The sequence below is a fragment of the Chrysemys picta genome, chromosome 6, assembly GCF_011386835.1.
Source record: "Chrysemys picta bellii isolate R12L10 chromosome 6, ASM1138683v2, whole genome shotgun sequence".
Classification (NCBI taxonomy): Eukaryota; Metazoa; Chordata; order Testudines; family Emydidae; genus Chrysemys; species Chrysemys picta.
In genome coordinates, this window is record NC_088796.1 from 86843930 (window position 1) to 86864731 (window position 20802).

The window sequence follows — 20802 nt, forward strand, 5'->3', positions numbered from 1 at the left end:
GTAATATTTGCTTGTGATTTCCAAAGGCGTTACTATTTCTTTTTAGAAAATAGTCAGTATTGCTAGATCACTCTTTGCTGAGTTAGGCCCAATCCTGCAAGCACTTAAATATATGCTTAACTTTACGTACATGCATGTCTTCGGGACTATAAACTGTAAGTTCATGATAACTTTGCTGTTTATAGGTAATTTTCATGGGAGTTACTATACACACACGTGTACACACACATACTGAGACTAGATCACTATGGCTTTATATAACAGTATGAGTTTTGTTTTTAAAGAGCCTGTATTTTAAGGAAAAAAGAATGTACATTAAAAACTGCTTTAAATGTTTAATAGATTGATCTATTTGGAATAAATTGAAATGGTGCTCTATGAAAAATGGTTACAGCAATTAGGGTTTTGATCAACTTTCTATTTATGGAATTTGGCTGTAAGGCTAGCTACAGTAAAAATCTTTTAAAATCTGAGCGACAAAAGCACAGACTTAACACTGCCTGTGGCTTTAGCTGCTTAGAGTTTGAAATATGACAACAAAGGAAGGTTAAAGTAATCAGTGACGTTATAAATACCACTTAAGCTAAGTGTCACATATGGTATATTAGCAATAGATGGATTTAATGAAAACTGAGACTGGGTTCTACATCTGTCATCAAACAAATGTACGAAATATTTTATCTGAAAATGAAATGTAATAATTCAAGTGATAATCTATAATAGAGTTATAACAACTCCAAATGGTAAAACTAGTGCCAGTATAATACCTTTTGGCAGCTAACATTAACAGAACAGACAATTCCTGTGACTATTGTCTTGAGAGAACAGACTGTGTGATATGTCATAATCAAGCACACATCCTTAGATCAGCAGCTCAAAAGAACAGCATACTTCTACAAGTCATCCTCTAATGCAAAACCAAGTGTGATTTGTCGCACATCCCAGCCACCATTACAGCCAAGATGGTCGTATGGAATTTTTCAAGCTTCACAGGACAAATATTAGAATGGATAATATCAGTGTGTATTTTAAAGAATAATTCCTAGCTCTTGCCAAGTCATGCTCTCTGTGGTATCTGCCAGAGTGGGAGGGAGGCATGCTCTCAAGGGGCCTGTGTTTCATGGTCATCTCAGGCAGGGGGCTGCAAAGTTCATTAAATGAGACTGATCTTATCTCTCTACTAGTTCTGTTCAAAATAGCCTTGATACGATGAAGGATTTATGTTACCCCCACTTCAAATAAAAAGTACCGAGGGATGGATTTCATTGCTGCCCTGTGGCACTGTAGAAGCCAGGGCTGCAGTTGCATTATTCATCACTGGTTTGTGTCACACAGAGGATTTATTGCAGGAAGAATCTATCTCCAAGGTAAGTAAGGATTTGTTTTTCATAATACATTTCATCATCTTAATGTCGCAAGAGGTGAGTACCTTCTCTAACTTTAATTCTTATACAAGTATATTCAAATAAAGGTCAAGGTGTGAGGCAAGCCAGGGAATGGTGCCCAGTTTAACAGCATTCTGGAAAAGATCAGAAGTATTGACACAGAAAAAATATTTTAGGATGAGGTCCCTTGGCACAGCAATGGACAAAACACCAATGGGTGTCTCTGTATATTATAGATTGGTGTGCCAAATGGCAGCTGGGGTTACACACACTCTTTCTGCAAAGACTTTCAATCATTATCCATTAGATGGATGATTTAAAAAAAAATAATAGACTCCCAAATCTGAGAGTGGACCTCTCTCCTGTCTGGTATGCTGTGTCAAAATTCTCTCATCTGATTAAGAACATGAGCTGCAGACAGGATCTGTCGTCTTCCTTGATCCCACAGCATCAAGCCTTCCCACTCAACAATCATCATTTAGGATCTTAACGTAAGTTTTCACAGACAATAATTTATGCTATTTACCAAGAGCCCTGAATTCAGCAATTCACAGGATCAGGTTTCAAATGGGACGGGTGGGGAAAAACTCATGTACTACAGACAATACTCGATCAAGAAAACAAACTACAACTGCTTTAAATGTGGAATATTAAAAGAAAGTCAATAGTAGATGGACAGAGTGACGGATAGCTCAGAAAGGATAGTCATTTGAACATGGTCTGATGTGCTACTCTTGTGTAAGTGCTCACGCACATAAGTAGTCTCACTAAAGTCAATGGGTCTACACCCGAAAGTGCTCACCTCAGTAAGGGTCCCACATGCAGGCCCTACGTGTTTTTGACCTTTGGGAGGGGAGGACAGAGAAAAGTGAGGCCAACTATAACTGAAAAAAAACCCTCCAGTACATGACATTATAAAAGCATTGATGCTGCTGTCTTAGACTGAGTAGTCTCCACTCTCCAGGGATTAACCATAATAGCAGCATTACAGATATCATTGTACATGAGTCAGCTGCCAGTAGCCTTGCATTATTCCAGGTTTCTTTCGCACAGTGCTATTATGTGAGAAAATGTCTCAGGAAAACTAGTCCGTGTTGTGTTTTAGGGCAGTCTGCCAAGAATCATCATGTTCCGATTCTGGCAAATAGGTCAGAGTGATCAATATTTCACAGAAAACAATAGTGTAACAGTGGTGCTGTTAATAGGAAGGACTGACAAACTTTAGAGAGTTGTGTGATACTGGTATGCAAATATTTCCTTCTAACATGAATGTTTCAGTGTCTATTCTCTTGATGTATGTAGGTAGCTCCCATTAAAATTAGTCAGAGTCCTACTCAAACTTGGTTCTGATCTTGAAGTTCTTGTGCACACAAAACTCTCCTTGACTCCCTTGGGATTTACACTGGCCACAGCTAGGAAAGAGAACATATACTTCAAATATTACCATGCCCAAGTCACCTTGTTTCTCTAATATTCTGGGACCAACACTGCATACTTCAAATTCTGTCAAGTGTAGAAGGGAGAATAGATGTGTGCAAGGGAATAAAACAATCCAGAGTTCTAATCTTTCATTGATGTCTGTAGCCAGTGCTACGCTGAACCATGCTACTCTTACCTAAATACACGATGATTCTTGCGTCTAAATGAAAGATTGTGCTTATCCAAAATACACACATAAAACACACCTTCTCTTTAACTACAGAGATACACTGCAACGTAGATACACATTTGGGTTTCTAAACCGACCTCCCATTAAATCCCCGAAATAAATTCTAGTATTGTGGTTTCAGGAATACCCCAATACTATGTATTTTCTGAATACCATTACGGGATAGGCTGTGCAATGCAATTGCCTTATAATGATGAAAGTCCAGGTACCAGTGATTCTAAAGGTGTTATATTTTATTTCGTTGAACGTCATACTGTTTGAAAAATATATTCCTCATAGCTTCTATCCATATGACTCATGTTGGATAAATCCTGACCATACTCTGCAGCTCCCCGGCATGCAGCTAGCCAAAGCTCCATAGCTAGCCACACTTTCCTTTCTCATGAAGCTTCCCCAAAATCAAACCAACTCTGTGTTCTTATATTTTGGCCCCACAATGTAATGACTGATAGAGCTGTCTGGAAAATGGATTTTTCATGCCACAAAAAAGATGGAGATTTCAAGATTTTATTTCATCCCAATTCAGGACAAAAAGTCATAATTGTTTAAAGCAACAGAGGGTCCTGTGGCACCTTTGAGACTAACAGAAGTATTGGGAGCATAAGCTTTCGTGGGTAAGAACCTCACTTCTTCAGATGCAATAATTGTTTGTGAACCAACATTTTCCAAAAAAATTTGTTTGGACTCAATTCAGTGAATATTGAAAAATGTGAAGTGTTTTGTTTCAATTGTTATGTTTTTTATTATCATTCAAATATATAAAATATAATAAATTTCAAAATGAGAAGTCATTTCAAAATGAAAAATCAAAATGTTCTGTTCTGAAAATGTTGAAACAGCATGTTTAGACATCTTTGAAGTGCTTGTTTCAAAACATTTTTTAAAAGTGAAAATTTTGTCAAAAAATCAACACATTCCCGTGGAATTACTCGGTTTCAACAAATCATCATTTTGCAACATAAAAATATTCCCTTGGAAAGTTTTCAACTAGCTCCAATTACTGTGCACCCCTGAATTTACAGATAAAATTCTTGATATGTCTGCAAACATTGGTACATTTCCTTAAACCCACAAAATTGTTGCAGCTTTCCCAACATTAATTTTAATGGACAATGTCTGGAAATATTTACTATACAATCCCCCCCCCCCCCCCCCGCCCTTAAATAGGGAATCTTTTCTGCTTTATCCTTGCAACTACTTTTCTTCCCACATACAGATTTTTGTCCAGGATCTGAAAACAAAACTGAGATTTAAAACTGTAATGGAAACTGTTATTTCATATCTCTTAATACAATAATTCTTTGCATATCGATAGGATGTAAAATGAATCCTCAAACACTCACCTGAGATAAGAATTGCCACCCCTATTTTGCAAATGAGGAAGTCAGTGGCAGAGCCAATAATAAAAACGTGGGGGGTCCTAATTACCAGTCTTATTGAATAATCTCTAAATAGACATTTTAAAGTCAAATGTCAACAATGACATTTTTTATATATGTGCTGTGCAATTTCTGTATTTATCCAGCATATCTATATTATGAAGTGCACTTGCTAAGCAAACTACATGTAAGGGAATATGAATACACAATTGGATTTTTATAGCAGGAGATGAATAATACCTAGAAACCTCAAGTAGAATGAATTGGCAGTAGCAATCTGGATATGACAAATATAGAAAGATTTGTTACAGCAAGGAGAAAAAAGCAGATAGTGTGTAGTACTGGTGATGACTGTAAATACGTTTGGTACACTCTGTACTGGTCTGAAAGGAACCAAAAAACCTAAATATATCATTACAATAAATTCCAACAGGATCTCTTTCTTTGTATAGCCTTCTTTCAGTGTCTGAGACATGAACTCTCATAGATCTTATCAGAATCGTTGGTTTTTATTGTTCTCCTATTATTTATATCATTATATTATTTACATTGTCTCTGATCTCTCTGTTGCAGAATTCTCCCTCTCCGACCATCTCCTTCAACATTGCCATCAGCCCCCTCCATCGTGCCCAGTCACTTGGCCTTTCTGTGACTTCCAGGGCCCCTGTGCTAATGATTTCCTGTCTGCTTTCAGCCCTCTTCTCCCTATCCTCTCTTCCCTTTCTTCAGCATTGTTGCTGACACTCTCCATTCATCACTCTGCACCACCCTTGACTCTCTTGTCCCTCTCCCCCATCTCAAGGTCAATCCTGCCAACTCCCAGCCCTGGCTCACTCCCAGCATCCGTCTGCTTCCTTTGTTCTTACTCTAGTGCTACAGAGCATCTGTGTTGGAAATCCTATGATCAGGCCAACTTCCTCTGTTACCAATTCATTCTCTGCCCTTTCAGTTCAGAACTCTAGTTCTCCAATTTAATTGAATCTCACGCCCACAATCCCAGCTGCCTTTTCACCACCTTTGACTCATTCCTTAAACCTTCCCCTCCCCATCTCCACTTCTCTCTCTGCACAGGAGATTGCTGACTTCTTCCAAGAGAAAACTGACAAAATATAATGTAATGTTCCCCCTCCCCTTAGCTCACCTTCCCCATAGAATTCTCTCCTGCTTTTCCCTTATCACAGGCACAGAAATTTGTCATCTGCTCTCCTCCTCTAAGCAATCCACTTGCCCCAGTGACCCCATCCCAGTTTCAGATCTCCCTCGTACCCACTCTCAACTCCTCTCTTACTCTTTTCCTTAACCTCTCACTCTCCTCTGGTTCTTCCCACTCACAATACAAGCATGCTCTAGTCTCTCCCATCTTAAAAAAAAGCAAACAAAAAACTTGATCCCACTTGCCTCTGCAACTACAACCCCATCTCCCTTCCCTTGCTAAGCTCACTGAATGCCCTTTCTATAATTGCTGTCTCAAGTTCCTCTCCTCCAATTCTATCCCAGACCTTCTCCAATCCAGCTCCTGCCTCCGACATTCACCTGAAACCACTCTCATCGAAGTCTCTAACAACTTCTTCCAATCTAAAACTCAGAACAAATATTCCATCTTCATCCTCCTTGACCAGTCAGCTGCCTTTGACGCAATTGAACATGCTCCTCTTCTCAAAATGTTGTCCTCCCTTGGCTTTTGTTACTCTGTCCTCTACTGTTTCTCCTTCCACCTTCATAATCATTCTTTCAGTGTGTCCTTTGGATCCTCCTCATCTATCCTCCAATTTGCTATGAGGGTTCTGGCTCCTTTCTCTTCTCCTTCTACATCTTTTCTTTGGGCAATCTCATCTGCAAACAAAAATTCCGATACCGTCTCTATTCTGAGGACTCACAGATCTGCTTCTATATTTCAGATCTGTCTCCTTCTGTCCAAACTATAATCTCAGCCTGTGTCTGACATCTCCTTATGGATGTCTAGTCATCATCTCAAGATAAACATGGCTAAAACATAGCTTCTAATCTCTCACACACACACACTCACACTCTCTCTCTCCTTTTCTTGATCACAGTGGGCAATACCACCATTCTGCCTGTCACTCAGACCCATAACCTAGGCATCATCTTCAACTCAGACCTCTCTCTAGGTCCTTACATCCAGGCTATGTCTAAATCTTGCCAGTTCTCTAAGATACAGCCTTTCCTATCCATCCACAGAGCTAAAACTCTTGTCCAAGCTCTCCTCTCACATCTCAGTCATTGCAATACCCTCCTCTCTGACTTTGACAAGTGAAATATTGCCCTGCTCATACCCATTTAGAATGCTGCTGCAAAGATCATTTTCCTAGCCCATTACTTTGGCCAGAGAATGTTTGTTTTTAAATTCCCACACTGGCTGCACCCTCTCTATTGTACCAAACATAAGCGGCTTGTATCTATTTTCAGGACCCTTCACAGTCAGTCCCCATCCTAGCTATCATTTCCCTGTGATATCCTGGGTCTCAGACCCAGGCCTGTGAGTTCCCAGACAACCATCACATCCTAGCCACCAATTGATGTCTGCTGAAACCCGGAGGGCAGAGGAGCTAGCAGGACTATAGCCTCAGCCAAGGCACCACCCTTAGGAGCCGTGATTGGAGGATTGCCTGGCTCCACCAGTTGGTCCACCCATGCTATTTAAGCCAGGAGGTGGCACAGGAAGTTGTCTGACCAACTAGATAATTCACTGCTGCTACTTGTGCCTTGTACCCAACTCTGTGGCTCCGGCTCTGGCTCTGACTCTCAGCTTCAATTCCTGACTCTGACTCTGGCTTGACCTCTGGCATTGGTAATTGGCAGTTGACTCTTGTCCAGACCCTCAACTCCATTTCCCAACCTGGATGCCTGCTCCGCCCACTATATCAGATCTGGTCTGACCACTAGGCAAGACTACCTACATCCTGGTGCCTATATTCCCATTCAATATTGAGCTATCAAAGCTGACCTCCAGTTGGGGGACACCATCCTCCTTTGCCCACTTGTTACATTTTCAAATACCCATGTTGTCCTTCACGCTTGGGAAATGCTCTCTGTAAACATCTGCAGAGCTACCTGATTATGCACCTTCCAATCCCTCCTTAAGCTCTCTTTTGCCAGGACACCTGCCAAAAAATTTGACAACGGCTAGGCTGCTGGTGTGCAGAGACCACAGCCTAACACACTCACCAAAAGTGTCTCATTGTTTTCTTGTACTCCCCTTCTGTCTGTCTGTCTCTGTCTATTGTCTCATGTCTTATGCTTAGATTGTCATTCCCTGAGGGCAGCTAACATCTTTTTGTTCTGTGTTTGTATAGCACCTACCACAGTCCATGACTAGGTCTCCTAGATACTATGGTAATACAAATAATAATGAAAGAAAAATAATAGGCCTTTTTTGTGTAACAACACTTAGGAAGTTGTGGCCTTGCTAGAGAGAAGACAGTCACCAGAAGTTACAAGAAGAGAATGAGGTATTGCAGGGGCCAATGGCCTCAGCAGCACCGGATTTGTAATATCATCCATGCAACATACATAAATTAAGACTTGCTTGGGTTTAGCCATTTCCCAATTCTGGCAGAAAACAACTTGTCGTTTATGCTGATATAAGGAAAAGCAGAATCTGGACCACTCTTGCCTCCAGTAGTGCTTAATATCTGATGCCTCAGATGAAGGCAATGACCCATCAATTTAGGCAATGACCTAGACCAGAGGTTCTCAAACTGTGGTCCACATACCACCAGTGGTCTGCGAGCTCCATTCAGATGGTCCATGGGTAGTTTCCCCTAAGGTGTGTGCCTGGGCTGCCTCACACGAGAAAATGAAGAGCCATCCATCGAATTAGTGGAGCCGCACAGGCGTGGCTCCACTAATTAGGTGCCTGGTCCCTGGAGAAGATGCACATGCAAGGTGAGGTGGTGGCCTTGGGGGAAATAGAAGGTACGTGGGGGGAGCAGTGGGGAGAGAAGAGGGGGTAGGGGAAATTTGGGACGTGTAGGGCTGCAGTGGCCAGAAAAAGAGGTGACTTTCCCCAGTTCCAGAGCTGTGGCTGCTGGGGAGTGACCCCCCTCCTTCCCAGCCCCAGCTCGGGGGCTGCTGCGGAGCGGGAGAGAGGACACATCCGTCTCATTAGAAAGGTACGAGTACAGACATTAAAATATGAGTTGTGTGCTTTCATTTGTAGAACAAAAAAAAGTTAATTATTATTAATTTTTTTATATATAGCGCTTTTATCCAAAGTGCTTTACAACAGTTAGCTAACGGTACAAACAACATTTGGAAAGATTATTAAGTGGTCTGCCAAGACCCTCAACAATTTTCAAGTGGTCCGCGGAAAAAAAAAAGTTTGAGAACCACTGCCCTAGACAACAGTACTGTGATTTATAAAATGAAGGGAAAATGGCTTTGTGACCCCTGCAGGTGACTATACTTATACTAAAACAAGATAGATTTAAAAACCTTGTAAAATATTGAGTTGTATCTCTGGATATCAAATTTCTATCTCTGCTAGCAAAACCCCTTTGTATCTATGCTTTTCTAATATAGGAACTTGAGTTCCAATTCCTTATATGGAAAGGTATTGTTCTGCTGATGGTAACTATGTTTTATAGAATCAGTGAGATCCAGCCTCTAGCTATTGATCTTCCACTTACAGAAAAGTCAAGGTGTCACTATTTAACTCATCTTGTATTCCACTTGTTAGTCCCAATAACATTACTTGTGTTTCCAAATAGCACTGTCAGTAACATAGTTTTCCTACCCTGGGAGGTATACCTTTGCAAATTAAATCTAAAAATAATCAATGCACTCTAATATGATTAAATCTAAAAATAAGTAATCATATTAATCTTGTATAGGAAAAACCCCTTCTAAAGTCATTCCAGCTATTTCTTTCATTGGGGAGCAGTCCAGTTTTGGTTCAGCTTGTTTTCATCCAGGGCTATGTCAAAAATGATTGCCTGTGAGTGAGTTTCTCATTGTTGTCCTTTGGAAGGATTGTCACCAGAGGCTTAAATTAAATCTCTTTCTGTCAGAACTATTGCAGTTATGGCAGGCCAGCTCAGGTCAGTCCTAACTCCTGAGATTTACAAGAGGGCTAGTTGGAGCTCTTTACATACTTTAACAAAACATTACTGTGTACACTTTGTATTACATGCAGAGATCCTGAGTTTAAGCTGTGTTTAGTGCCCACTTCAAAGTCAGTATCTCACTTCTCCCCTGTTCAAAGTCAGTATCTCACTTCTCCCCTGTTCTTCTCCCCTCTTCTCACTTCTCCCCTCTCCTTTATCTGAGAAGTTCTTTTACGTTTACTGTGTTAAACAAGAATTTTTAAAATGGAAATAGATTTTGTATGGAACACGGGCCCAATTTGTCTTTGCTGGCATAAGGGGAAAATAGGGCAGGATTAATGTCCCCCTGCTGAGTGAATAGAATTGACACAGCAACTAAACACCCATGCCCAGCCCATGCTAGCCAATTCGGGCTTGCAGGGCTCGGGCTACAGGGCTGTTTCACTGCTGTGTAGACTCCCGGGCTCAGCCTGGCGCCAGGCTCTAGGACCATGTAGAGTGGGAGGGCCCCAGAGCTCGGGCTCCAGACCAAGCCCAGAAGTCTACTACACAGCAATGAAACAGCCCTGCAGACCAAGCCCTGTGAACCAGAGTCAGCTGACACGCACCAGCTGCAAATTTTTCTTTGTTGTGTAGACATACCCATAGAGGGCTTCTCAGGTATATGCAGATGGCTTGTAGAAGCCCCTGGCACAGGGGCAGCATTCTGGGACAGGCCAGAGGTGGCGTAGCTAGGACATCCCATTGTGCAGCTGAATTCAAATACATGTGCATGTGAAGGACCAAGCAAAAAAAAGAGGTCAATCATTTTGGAAGGTTTGGGGCAGGAATCCTATAAGCACGTGTGTTAATTGAGGCAAACAGTAAAAGCACTGGAGTTTGAAACAGGTAGGAAGATTCAGTTTTCAAAAACTACTGCACATTCACATGCTAAAGTTTTCAAAGCTCTGGTGTTAAGAAGGGCTGTGAATAAACCTTTTATGGGGCCAGACTGTGTCCTGCATAAGTCGTGCTGCAGAGCTGCAATGACCAAGTAGCACTGAGCCAGATTCTAGGTTTGTGTAGTTACAGGAATGGGGAAAAAAGCCTAACCGCAAATTAATCCACATTTGAACATAGCACATTAACTGCACTTCAGACTCCAGACTGTTCTAAAATTCTTCCCAGTATTTCTGCACAGAACATCAGGTGACCTAACAGTGGAAACTAATGAAGAACCCCATGTTAAGCAAGTAAAGAAGTAAGTTTTTTCACTGACACATTAAAGCATGAAACAAAAAAAGAAATAAGGAGATTTTCAAAAGCAACCAATGTGTTTGTGGGCATAACTTTTAATCAAGAAATAATGGAGCCCACATTTTTCCTGCAATTAATCCCAAATACAAATGCCAGCACACATATACCTACCAGATTTACTTGCTCAACATGTCACCTTCAGAAAAGCAACAACCATAATGAAGTCTTTCTGAAAATCAGACTCAAAATGAAGAGTCCAATAATTCAGGGGAAATGAGTTGGCAAATAAGGGGGTTTTCAAACTCAGAAAACCAAGAAGAACGTGAACAAAGTCACAGCAAAATCTCAAAAAGAAAATAAAACAATCCCTTCAAAGAGGCTAATTTTGTTCTGAGCTCCTAGTCTCTTTGTAGTATGTCTCACATTTTCTCATAAAACAACTGAATCTCTAAATAGAATTATATAAACATTATGAGCTCCCAGCTTTGCGTTTCATACCATGCCTGGCAGGTGAATGGCAGCAATTTCTTCAAGCTTTTCCAAGCAAGCCTAGGGGACTATTTTACTAGCTCTCTGCAGCTCTGATTAAAATAAATTACAAATAATTGCTACAAATTCACACAAGGCATAGGAACCCTACATACTTGTTAAAAATTAAATGTTGTGGAAGATGGTTGTAATGACATTTTCATGCAAAACCACATCATTTGGAAAACAGGATGTATAAGTATAATCTAAAATCTGTTCCATGCTTAATGAAGACTACAAAAGGATATTTTTGGAAATAATGACATTTTCTAGCTGTAACATGGGGCGCAGAGGCATTGCTATTAACCCATTAAAAGTCCCATTGAGAGAAAGAGAGAGAGATTATTATTTTATAAAATTTGCCCCCAAATTTATTTCTCAGGCTGATTTTGAATGTAAACTGCCTTGAAGGTACAAGATGAGTATCAGAATGAAATGTAATAAAACAGACAAAATATATTCAATTAAGATTTTGTTTTGATTTTTTTTTAATTAATTCATAGGCTTTTGCAATTTTGCATCCTGTATAATTTCTAACTTTCCCCATTTCTGAGTAAAATGAAGGTAAATGCTGTACTGATTAATGGAAAAACCAATAGAACTCTATCCCTTCAATACTTTGGTAGTGGCCTATTGGAGCCATTTTATGGTCTCTAGTACAAGTTCAACAATATCTCAACTTCAGAAGCAATAACCTGCTGTCTCATTCCCCCATGCCGTTATTGGTGGTCAGTAGAGTTTCTCATTCTCTTTGTCTCAAGCTATGTCTATACTAGAAAGGCTTTGCTGATACAGCTATAGGCCAAGTCTACACTAGCGAGTTTACAGCAGCACAGCTGTAACGATGGTGCTGCACCACTGTAAGATCGCACGTGTAGCTGCTCTTTGCTGATGGGAAAGAGCTCTCCCGTCCACATAATAAAACCACCCACAATGAAGCTCTCCCACCAACATAGCACAACGCACACTACTGCTTATGCTGGCGACACGTAAGTTGCTCAGGGGTGCGTGTTTTTCACACCCCTGAGCAAATAAGTTTTGCCAACATAAGTGGTAGTGTAGACATAGCCATACTGGGACAGCTATACCAGCAGAGCCTCCAGTGGAGATGCAGCTTATATCCCATCATAAGGCAATCTTTTGACCGTATAGTTAAACCACCTTCCCAGATGACATAAGCTATAATGGAAAAAATACTCTTTTGCCAATATAGTTGTGTTTACACAGGGGTTGCTTGGTGGCTGTTGTTGTTTTTTGCCGGCATAGATATATCAGTCAGGGGTGTTTATTTTTACACACTCCTAACCAATATAGCTATACTGGCACAACTTTGTAATGTAGACCTGGCCTCAAGGCTATGTCTACATTAGGAGTACTTTACTGGTATAGGAATACCAGTATACTATACCAGCAAAATGCTCCTAGCATGGATGCAACTATACTGAAAAATTGGTGCTTTGTATTGGTATAGTTACCCCCACAACTCCCCTGAGCAAAAGAAAAGCGTGAGCAAAACAGCAATGTGGCCACAGCAACATTACCCAGGAGGTCAGGCAGGTTTGTGCTCATGCAGGTAACTCATGCTGCTGCATATGCCACCATGGCCACACCCACACTGCTATTTTTAGTACATTAGCTCAAGCAGAGCTAGTACGTATCTGTCTACCCTCCCAGCTGCTGTACAGACTTATTCTACTGGCAGAGCCAATGCCAACCCCACAATGCTGCAGGAATACCCCTAAAAGAACCCTCCTAGTCTCTAAAGGCACATGAATGTGCCACTTGTAATAGTTGTCCAAGCTTGCGAGCCCCTGCACTCAACTTGATGGAATTTGTCTGTCGTGCCATAACTTCTGAATCTGATGCACATCTGATCTATTCCAAAATTTCAGGGAACGTTCTAGACATCAATGGCCAGAACCCTCTTCATTTGGAGGGAAATCAGAATGCCAAAAGAGGGAAAAGAGGGACACGTAGACTTCCTGTCATCTCTTGATGGCACCCATTAACCCCTTGCAGCATAACATTTCCCCTGCTCATCTCTCATGAGAGTTTAACATGTTGACACACTGAGGTTACGTGTGCACTTAAAACACTGCTGCAGCTGAGCCATTGTACTGTAGCACTTCTGTGTAGACGTTCCCTACAGTAATCTACCTCCCTGAGAGGCAGTAGCTAGGTCGACAGAATTCTTCCATCAACCTAGCACTGTCTACATTGCGGGTTAAGTTGGCTTAGGTATGCCGCTTGGAGTGTGGATTTTTTACACCCCTGAGAGACATAGCTATGCCAATGTAACTTTTCCGTGTAGACCTGCCTTGAAAAACATAAGAGAAATAATTACTCTCCCTGCTGGGGAGCAATGGAGCAGATTCTTAGCCAGCAGGGACAGCCAGAGGGAGAAGAGAGAGAAGGCTTCATTCATTCCATCTTCCTTCCTAATGTCCTGTCTCCTCAGCCTGCCCCAAGTGGGAAGAAAGACGGCACTAGCCGTCCACCCCTTCCTTTCAATCTGGGAGAAAGAAAGGCAGTCTGGGGCGAGGGAAGAAGAAACACAGGGCTTCCCTGGCATGTTGCAGAGAATGGAGGATCATAGCAGGAATAGGGAGAGAGCAATAGGGGAAAACAGAGCCCTAGACATGGTGAGGAAAATGTGGTGCCTTGATGGGGACGGCGGGGGAGGAGAGACACATAGCACCCTTGACATGGTGTAGACTAGAGAATGGGGGACCCTAGCGTGGGCATAAGAGGGATTGGAGGGGAATCAGAATCCCTGACATGCTGGGAGAATGGAAGACCCTGGTGTGGGGGGGAGAAGGGAATGGAGATGAACAGAGCCTCTGGTATAGCATGGAGAATGGGGGACCCTGCTGTGCAGGGATACACAGAACCATTAGTGGAGAAAACTGAGGGACCCTGGTGCAGGACGTTGGTATGGGGAAGGGAGGCGCACAGAGTCACTGGCATAGGGAAAAGAATGGGAGACTTTGGTATGGCAGGAAAGAGACTGGGGGGCACACAGAGACCCTGGCAGGGAGGAGATTGGGGGGAGTTGCAGGAAGTCCCTGAAATAGATGGGGATGGGAGGATGGAACACAGGGAACATATTGGGAGCATGAAGGAATGCCAGGAGAATGGCCAGCAGAAGCAAAAAAGCATGTAATTCTGTAATATATGTTGTGATTTAGAGCATGATTATGTTAACAAAACAGTAAAGACTATGCAAAAATGGCATTATCTTATTCTATGGGGCCTATCCAGGAAGGCACTTATTTATGTATGTAACTTTAAGCATGGGTACATGATCCAATACTTTCCATATTCAGGGCCCAGATGTGTTGCCAAGTTATATCTGTTCTATTTTGTTGATTCAGGCCCCAGTGCTCCCATTGATGATTGCACGTAATCACATGCCTGGGCCGCCACAGCCCCACTGATGTTAATGGGGCTTTGGGTAGGCACAGAGGTATGCCCTCATAAAGACAATTGCAGGATCAGGGACTACAACAAGGAACACTTCATGAGGCTCCCCGTGAAGAGCTACCTCGATTCATTTCATCAGGCTGGGGGAAGGTTTTCACTCACCTCAATTGTTATTGTTCCCCTTTGCCAAGCAGTAGCAGATTTTGATTCCGACAGGTCAGTTTCCCATTTGTAGCAGAAATTGTGGAGTCAGGTATTTTCTAGGAGATTTGTTTCCTTACAAAATGTACACACCATCCTGTTTCCTTGAACCAAGATGGCAACACACTGCACAAAGGCAACTGTCTTTTGCATAAACCTTAGCTGAGGCACTGCTCTGCTCCAGCCCCAGAAGCAGCTACCTCCCTCCAGTCTGACTGCAAAACTCATGCTTAGCACTTAGCCCTCAAGAATAGAAACAGCCCTAACCCAAAACTCTTACCAAGAACATCCTGACCAGAAAGGAGAACCCTTAACCCTCCTTTTGTGCACTTGCTTTGCAATACAAAAAGAAGCTCTGAAAGGAGTAATAACTATACTGAAAGTGCTTTAACCCACACAATAGCCTTATTGGTTACTGCCTGACACCCTTAACTCTTCCTCTGGAGAGTTTCACCCTGGTAACCCCAAATGTGCAAGTCATTATCATCCTTTGTTACAACATTACAAAATGTATCAATATCAACTACAATCAGTGGAAATAAAGTGGAATGGAAGACTAAGCTATTAAGAGTGCTGTTAATTTCACTGTAAAGTCTTTCACATGGGAACTTTGGGGGACGTTTCTATTATCTTTGTATAAATAATTAAATAGTAAAATAAAGACATGCTTGCCTACATCTTTTGGAAGTGTAAAGATACTATGAGGACATACTTGCCAGAAATGGGTTTACTCATTATTGCAGGTGTTAAGATGAGCTGGTAATTAGCCTGTTGGCAATTTACTTTCAGAGAAACCTTGGAAAAATCTTACAAATGTCAGTTACTTTTATATTATCTCTTTAACTTATGCGCACGGCACACGCAAAAAGTCTTCATCATTATGCTAAAGTGAGTGCAATAACTTTATCCTGAATTGTGTGCTAAAAGGTCACAACCACAATTATATGGAGGTGAAAGATATTTTACCAAAGGCACTTTAAGGTGAACAATTAGGAACTGTAATTACTGTAGTACAGCATATACCTCAAGTGCCGCTTTCTGAATGAAGAAGTAGAAGCATGATTCATTCCCATTAAGTTCTTCTTTTGCTTCCACGGTAAAAAGACTGCATGTGAATTCAGTATTGTAAAGATCTTCTAAAGCATGCTGCAGTAGCACCATATTCCAGCCAGCAAAATAGAAAAGGACCGATAACTGGTCACTTGGGTTTTCTCCTTTACAGAAAATGAATAGTCAATATGTGCGCTTTGAAGTGTTTGGATGTGAAACTGAGGAACTAACAGACTTCTGGGAAAAGACAATTGAAAAACAAACTAAGCATCTGCAAATTGAAAAAGAACGTCAACAGAGAAGTGCTCTGCCAAAGTAAGTGGAGGGGAGGGGGAGAAGGGATGCTTGTTTCTGTGGGTTGATATTGTAATCCTTTAAAAAAATAAAAAATAAAAATAAATAAATACATTTAGTACATGCAATAGATGCCAGAATGACCGCCCAGGAAATTGGGGTTCTTTGTATAATATACAACAACAAAGCTTCATGCGCTGCCCCTCCCCCTGTGTGCCTCAACCATGACCTCAATGGCTATCTCAAAAAGATAAGAGAGGGTAGTTCATTCTTGGGCCCTGCTCAAGTCACTAATGCTACCTTTACCCCTCACTGTTTGGTGCTGTGTGGAGCCTCAGTTCAACCACAGCAGAGAATCTGGCCTTAGATCATTTAGCCTTTCTAACCTTGTGTTTGCTAGGAAAAAATGTGTGTTCGTATGTTCTTAACTCAGAGTAACTAACGTAACTAATACAAGGTCAATCCCTAATTAAAACAAGGTAGTTTCAACATGTGTCAGCAGGCCAAGGCAAACTCTAAACTCCCCTCTAGTCTTTACCTCAGCCTGCTAACCTGTGAAAACTATAAACTGCCTTGTCTTCAGAGGATCGTAGATTGTGCTGGTTACCCCGAGGTAAGAACACACCTTTTTTTTTTTTTTTTCCTAGTGAAGATGCATCTTTTTACATAAGCTGGTCCCAAATAAAGGAAGCATTCAAAATTTACCCACCCTTTTCCTTTTTTTTGAAAAAAGGTTAAAATCCAACAGCAGAGGAAGGAAGGATGGTGTTGCAGTTAGTGCCCTGGACTAGAGTGTGTGAGAGCTGAGCTGAGTTCAGTTCAGTTCCTGGGTCTGCCTTAGATTTACACTGTAACCTTGGGCAAGTCCCTTAATTTCTCCATCCTTAGCTCCCCACCTGTATAATTTCTCCTGTCTTTTGTCTGTCTTGTCTATTCGCTCTTCGGGCCAGGAACTGTCTTACTATGAATTTATGCAGTGCCTAGTACAGTGCCTTGATCCTTATTGGGCCTCTAGGTACTACTGCACTACAAATAAACTCCCACCTCTCACCTAACCTATCTGGCCAACAAGTAAGAAGCATTGCTCCTGGTAAGAAGAATCTTGTAGATTTAACTGTACACAGTCTCTCCAGGGCTATCAATCTAGTAGTGCCAAAGGAAACCAAGAAAGTACTGTAAGAGGTGGTCCAGCAGGTGGCAGCAGCCAATCTTGAGAAATAAGGGATGACCTACAAAGTAGCTTTGTCAAGCCAGGAGAGATGAAAACTAGAGATGACTGAGCCCCAAAGCTCAGGTTAAGTTTCCTCATTATGCTAGAAGACACTCCAGATGAGCAGGATTTAGTAGATCTCCCACTGTTGCTACTGCTGGCAGAGCAGCACCAATGGTAGCAATGGTGGGAAATGTTAGGAAGATGAGTTTGGTGGTATCTCTCAAAGCCCGGAGATGTGCAAGACTGGAGTCTTTCTGGTGATATCGGTGCTTATGTTTCCTGTCTTAGACTCAGAACTGAATGGAAGGAGAGGTTGGAAAAAAGGATACAAATGATGAAGACTCAAAATGAAGAGCCAGCTAGTTGAAGGCTTCTTACGCATTTGGGAAAAGAAGGAAAAATGTTTTGCAGAAGAAAACCATAGTGTATTGCAAACACCCAATTTATTTTTATTTATAAGTTTCAATGAGATTTATTTTACAGTACCATCAACATGTAGGGAGTTCATATGTGAAACCTCTATTACTGCTTATGAGACCTATTATCTATGTGGACCCCTCATTCAGTGAGGAGAGAATAAATGTGTATGGATCCTAAATTGTGGTTCCCTGATCAGACAACTGTCTGGAAAAGGAATTTAGTATCATTTTATCTAAATGCTCATTGAAATAATCTCCTGTGTATTTTATTAAATACTCCTTAGGTTTCTATACATACTGATATTATAGAGCAATTTAATGTGTTTTTTCTTTGAAATTGTTGAATACATTTTTGTGTTTTTGACTACTATGAAACCACAAATATACGCAGAGAACAAATACACTTAAAAGATATTAATTTATTACTAATACACTTTGGGAGCAGGTCCAATTCCTCCTCCTTATAAGACAGATTGTTTCAAAGTGTATTCGTCTAACCCCTACCACAAATGTGCAATAACCTTTACTAAAATGGTAGAGTTTCAATGAAGTAATGCTATCAAGTTGCTTCTTTTTTAGTGATTGTTTCATTGCTACAGGAGTAATGCACGGCAAAATGGATTCTTTTAAAACACATTAAAAATCCCTTTCCCTCAATTGCTCAGTTGTCAGTCTCTTGCAATGACATCATTTGACTAGTTCTCCAGTCTCCATATAGTTCCAGGGTAGACAAGATTTTAATTATCAAGGGGGAGGGGGCATAGAGGGGAAATCAGTAAAAGCAAGATTCTGTTTTTTAAATAGCTTAGGTAAACTGTTATCGTAAAGCATGTTTAAAATGTTCTATTTTCCTTTGTACATCACATTTCAAATATGCCACATTGGAGAGACCTGAGGGCAAAAAACAAATCTGGCATCCAATAGGAGTTGTGCACATGGAAATGACAGGCTGATTGGGAGCCTGAAAAAAGCAGTTCATACATAAAAAACTACCTGGGAACACATGCTCAGAAATCAAGTAATCAGAACTTTTGAAAATAATTTCCCTGTGGGCTGAAACTGCCTAAAATATGCTATGCTCCATTTCTTCAATATGGTTTTCTTACACTGCTTTCAAAGTGACATAAGCTAAACTAGAAAGGCACTCTTATTCCATATCTACATAGGGAGCTATAACAGTATAACTATAACCATATAATTATACCTGTAAATTTCCCCATGTAGACAGGCCTCAAGGGAGTTAGGCACACGGCTCCCATTAAGTTTTAGTGGGATTAAGCTCCTTTGAAAATCCCAGGCTGTGCAGCTCAATTTTCTCCTCACTTGCCTGTGCTCAGCACCTACTAAACCCAAGACCAAATTCTGCTCTCAGGATTGCACTGGAGTTTACACTGGTGTAGCAGAGATCAAAAATGGGACCCAAGGATCAAAGGTTATGGCTGCACTACAGTTTAAGTCAACATAAATTATGTCATTCAGGAGTGTGAATTAGCCACTCCCCCAAGCAACATAATTTATGCCAATTTAAGTGCCAGTGTGGACAGCGCTATGTCAGTGGAAGAGCATCCCCTGGCAACATGGCTACCACTGTGGGGGCTGGAGAAATTAAGCCAATGGGAGACCTCTCTCCCATCGACTTAGAGCAGCTTTGTTAGAGATCTTACAGTGGCACTGCTGCATCAGTGCAGCTGCTAAAACATGCAATACAAGAGAGACTCAGACTTACTGTACTGAAAATCTAGGAGTGAGAATTTCACTACAGGATTCAGATGGATTGACTACTTTCCATACATATTCTCTTCCAATGAAATGAATCATGGGGAGGAGACCTGTCAGAATCCACTAGGTGGCAAGAGTGAGAAACAGAACAGAGTGCCTGCTTTCCAAAGTATTTCCCCGTGATACTTCAGGCTCCTGACATCACAGGACTTTACTTCAGTGATGTCACAGAATGATGCATTGTGGGATGTCTTTAGCAAATTAGGATTAGCCAATAGATGTGAAGAGAAGTGAATAAAATATATTTTTTAAAATAGTAAACTGAAACTTATCTTTGTGCTGAATGCATTCTCCCCAGCCTGGATCCTAGGGGCTCTGAGAACATATTTCTGGATTTAGCCCAGTGTTCAGTTTAGCTTTGCAATTTACCTTGAGTGTTTAAATGAATTATTTTGGGCTCAAGTTTCACAGTGTTAGATTTAGGACTTTGGGTCATGTTGTTATCTTTATTTATCCAGAGGGTAGCAACCCATTTTGATTACTAACTCAATCTCTTTTTCAGGAGCAATCTGACTAGTAGCTTTATAAATTACTAGTAACAAAACACTACATTCCCACAGCAATAAATACAATTTAAGATCAATCAGCAAAAACTAAAATACAATAAAACTGAAATTCAAATCTAAATGTCAAGAAACAAACAATCAGAAGCAGGAGCAGAATGCGAGATGAATATGTTTGGGGTAAATTGAAAAGATGGGAGTATAAGTCTTTAATTCACCTGATTGTCATTATAAAAATCAAAAGGAAGTGAAGAGAAAAGACAAACTTTAAGACAAGCCAAAACACTGAAAAATGTTCCTTACCTCGAGAGACTATACGACTGAAAAGGTTGTGGTTTAGTAATTGATAAAACTACATGGGCACTGTGGGATCATTATTGCTTAACAGAATGAGCCAAAAATCCTCTGGATTATTTATCAGTCGCTCTTAGTAAAGGCAGAGCTTTTAGCAGAGTGGGATGTGCAACCAATACAGTGAGATCTAGGAATTAAAAAAAAAAACACTTCTTCAAAGGACAACTTCATTTAATTTGTTTTTTTCAAACCAAATTTACGCATTGGTTTTGAGTATAACAATGGGATATTTCAACTAAGCCAATCCATTTTAATTATTTTTTGTGATTAAAATAGGATACGTTTGCTTATCCTTTCCAGCTT

The 20802-nt window shown here is 40.9% G+C and overlaps 2 protein-coding genes across 3 annotated transcripts in view; one reads left to right on the forward strand and one right to left on the reverse strand.

The window, feature by feature from the left end:
- LRRC2 (leucine rich repeat containing 2) overlaps positions 1 to 20802 on the reverse strand; it is a 231570-nt gene that overhangs the window by 161377 nt on the left and 49391 nt on the right. The gene's annotated exons all lie outside the window — the stretch shown is intronic.
- LOC122174112 (protein FAM240B-like) lies at positions 1214 to 19903 on the forward strand. The gene is made up of 3 exons (XM_042854664.2): positions 1214 to 1367; positions 16110 to 16252; positions 17733 to 19903. The coding sequence occupies exons 1-3, from the start codon at positions 1221 to 1223 to the stop codon at positions 17809 to 17811; spliced, it is 369 nt and encodes a 122-aa protein (XP_042710598.1). The 5' UTR covers positions 1214 to 1220; the 3' UTR covers positions 17812 to 19903.

Bases quoted from the DNA above. Each gene is read 5' to 3' on its own strand.
- LOC122174112 (XM_042854664.2), top strand. From the start codon at position 1,221: ATGTTACCCCCACTTCAAATAAAAAGTACCGAGGGATGGATTTCATTG. The intron at 1,368-16,109 runs GTAAGTAAGGAT...TCTCCTTTACAG, and splicing joins AGGAAGAATCTATCTCCAAG to AAAATGAATAGTCAATATGT. The intron at 16,253-17,732 runs GTAAGTGGAGGG...TTCCTGTCTTAG, and splicing joins CAGAGAAGTGCTCTGCCAAA to ACTCAGAACTGAATGGAAGG.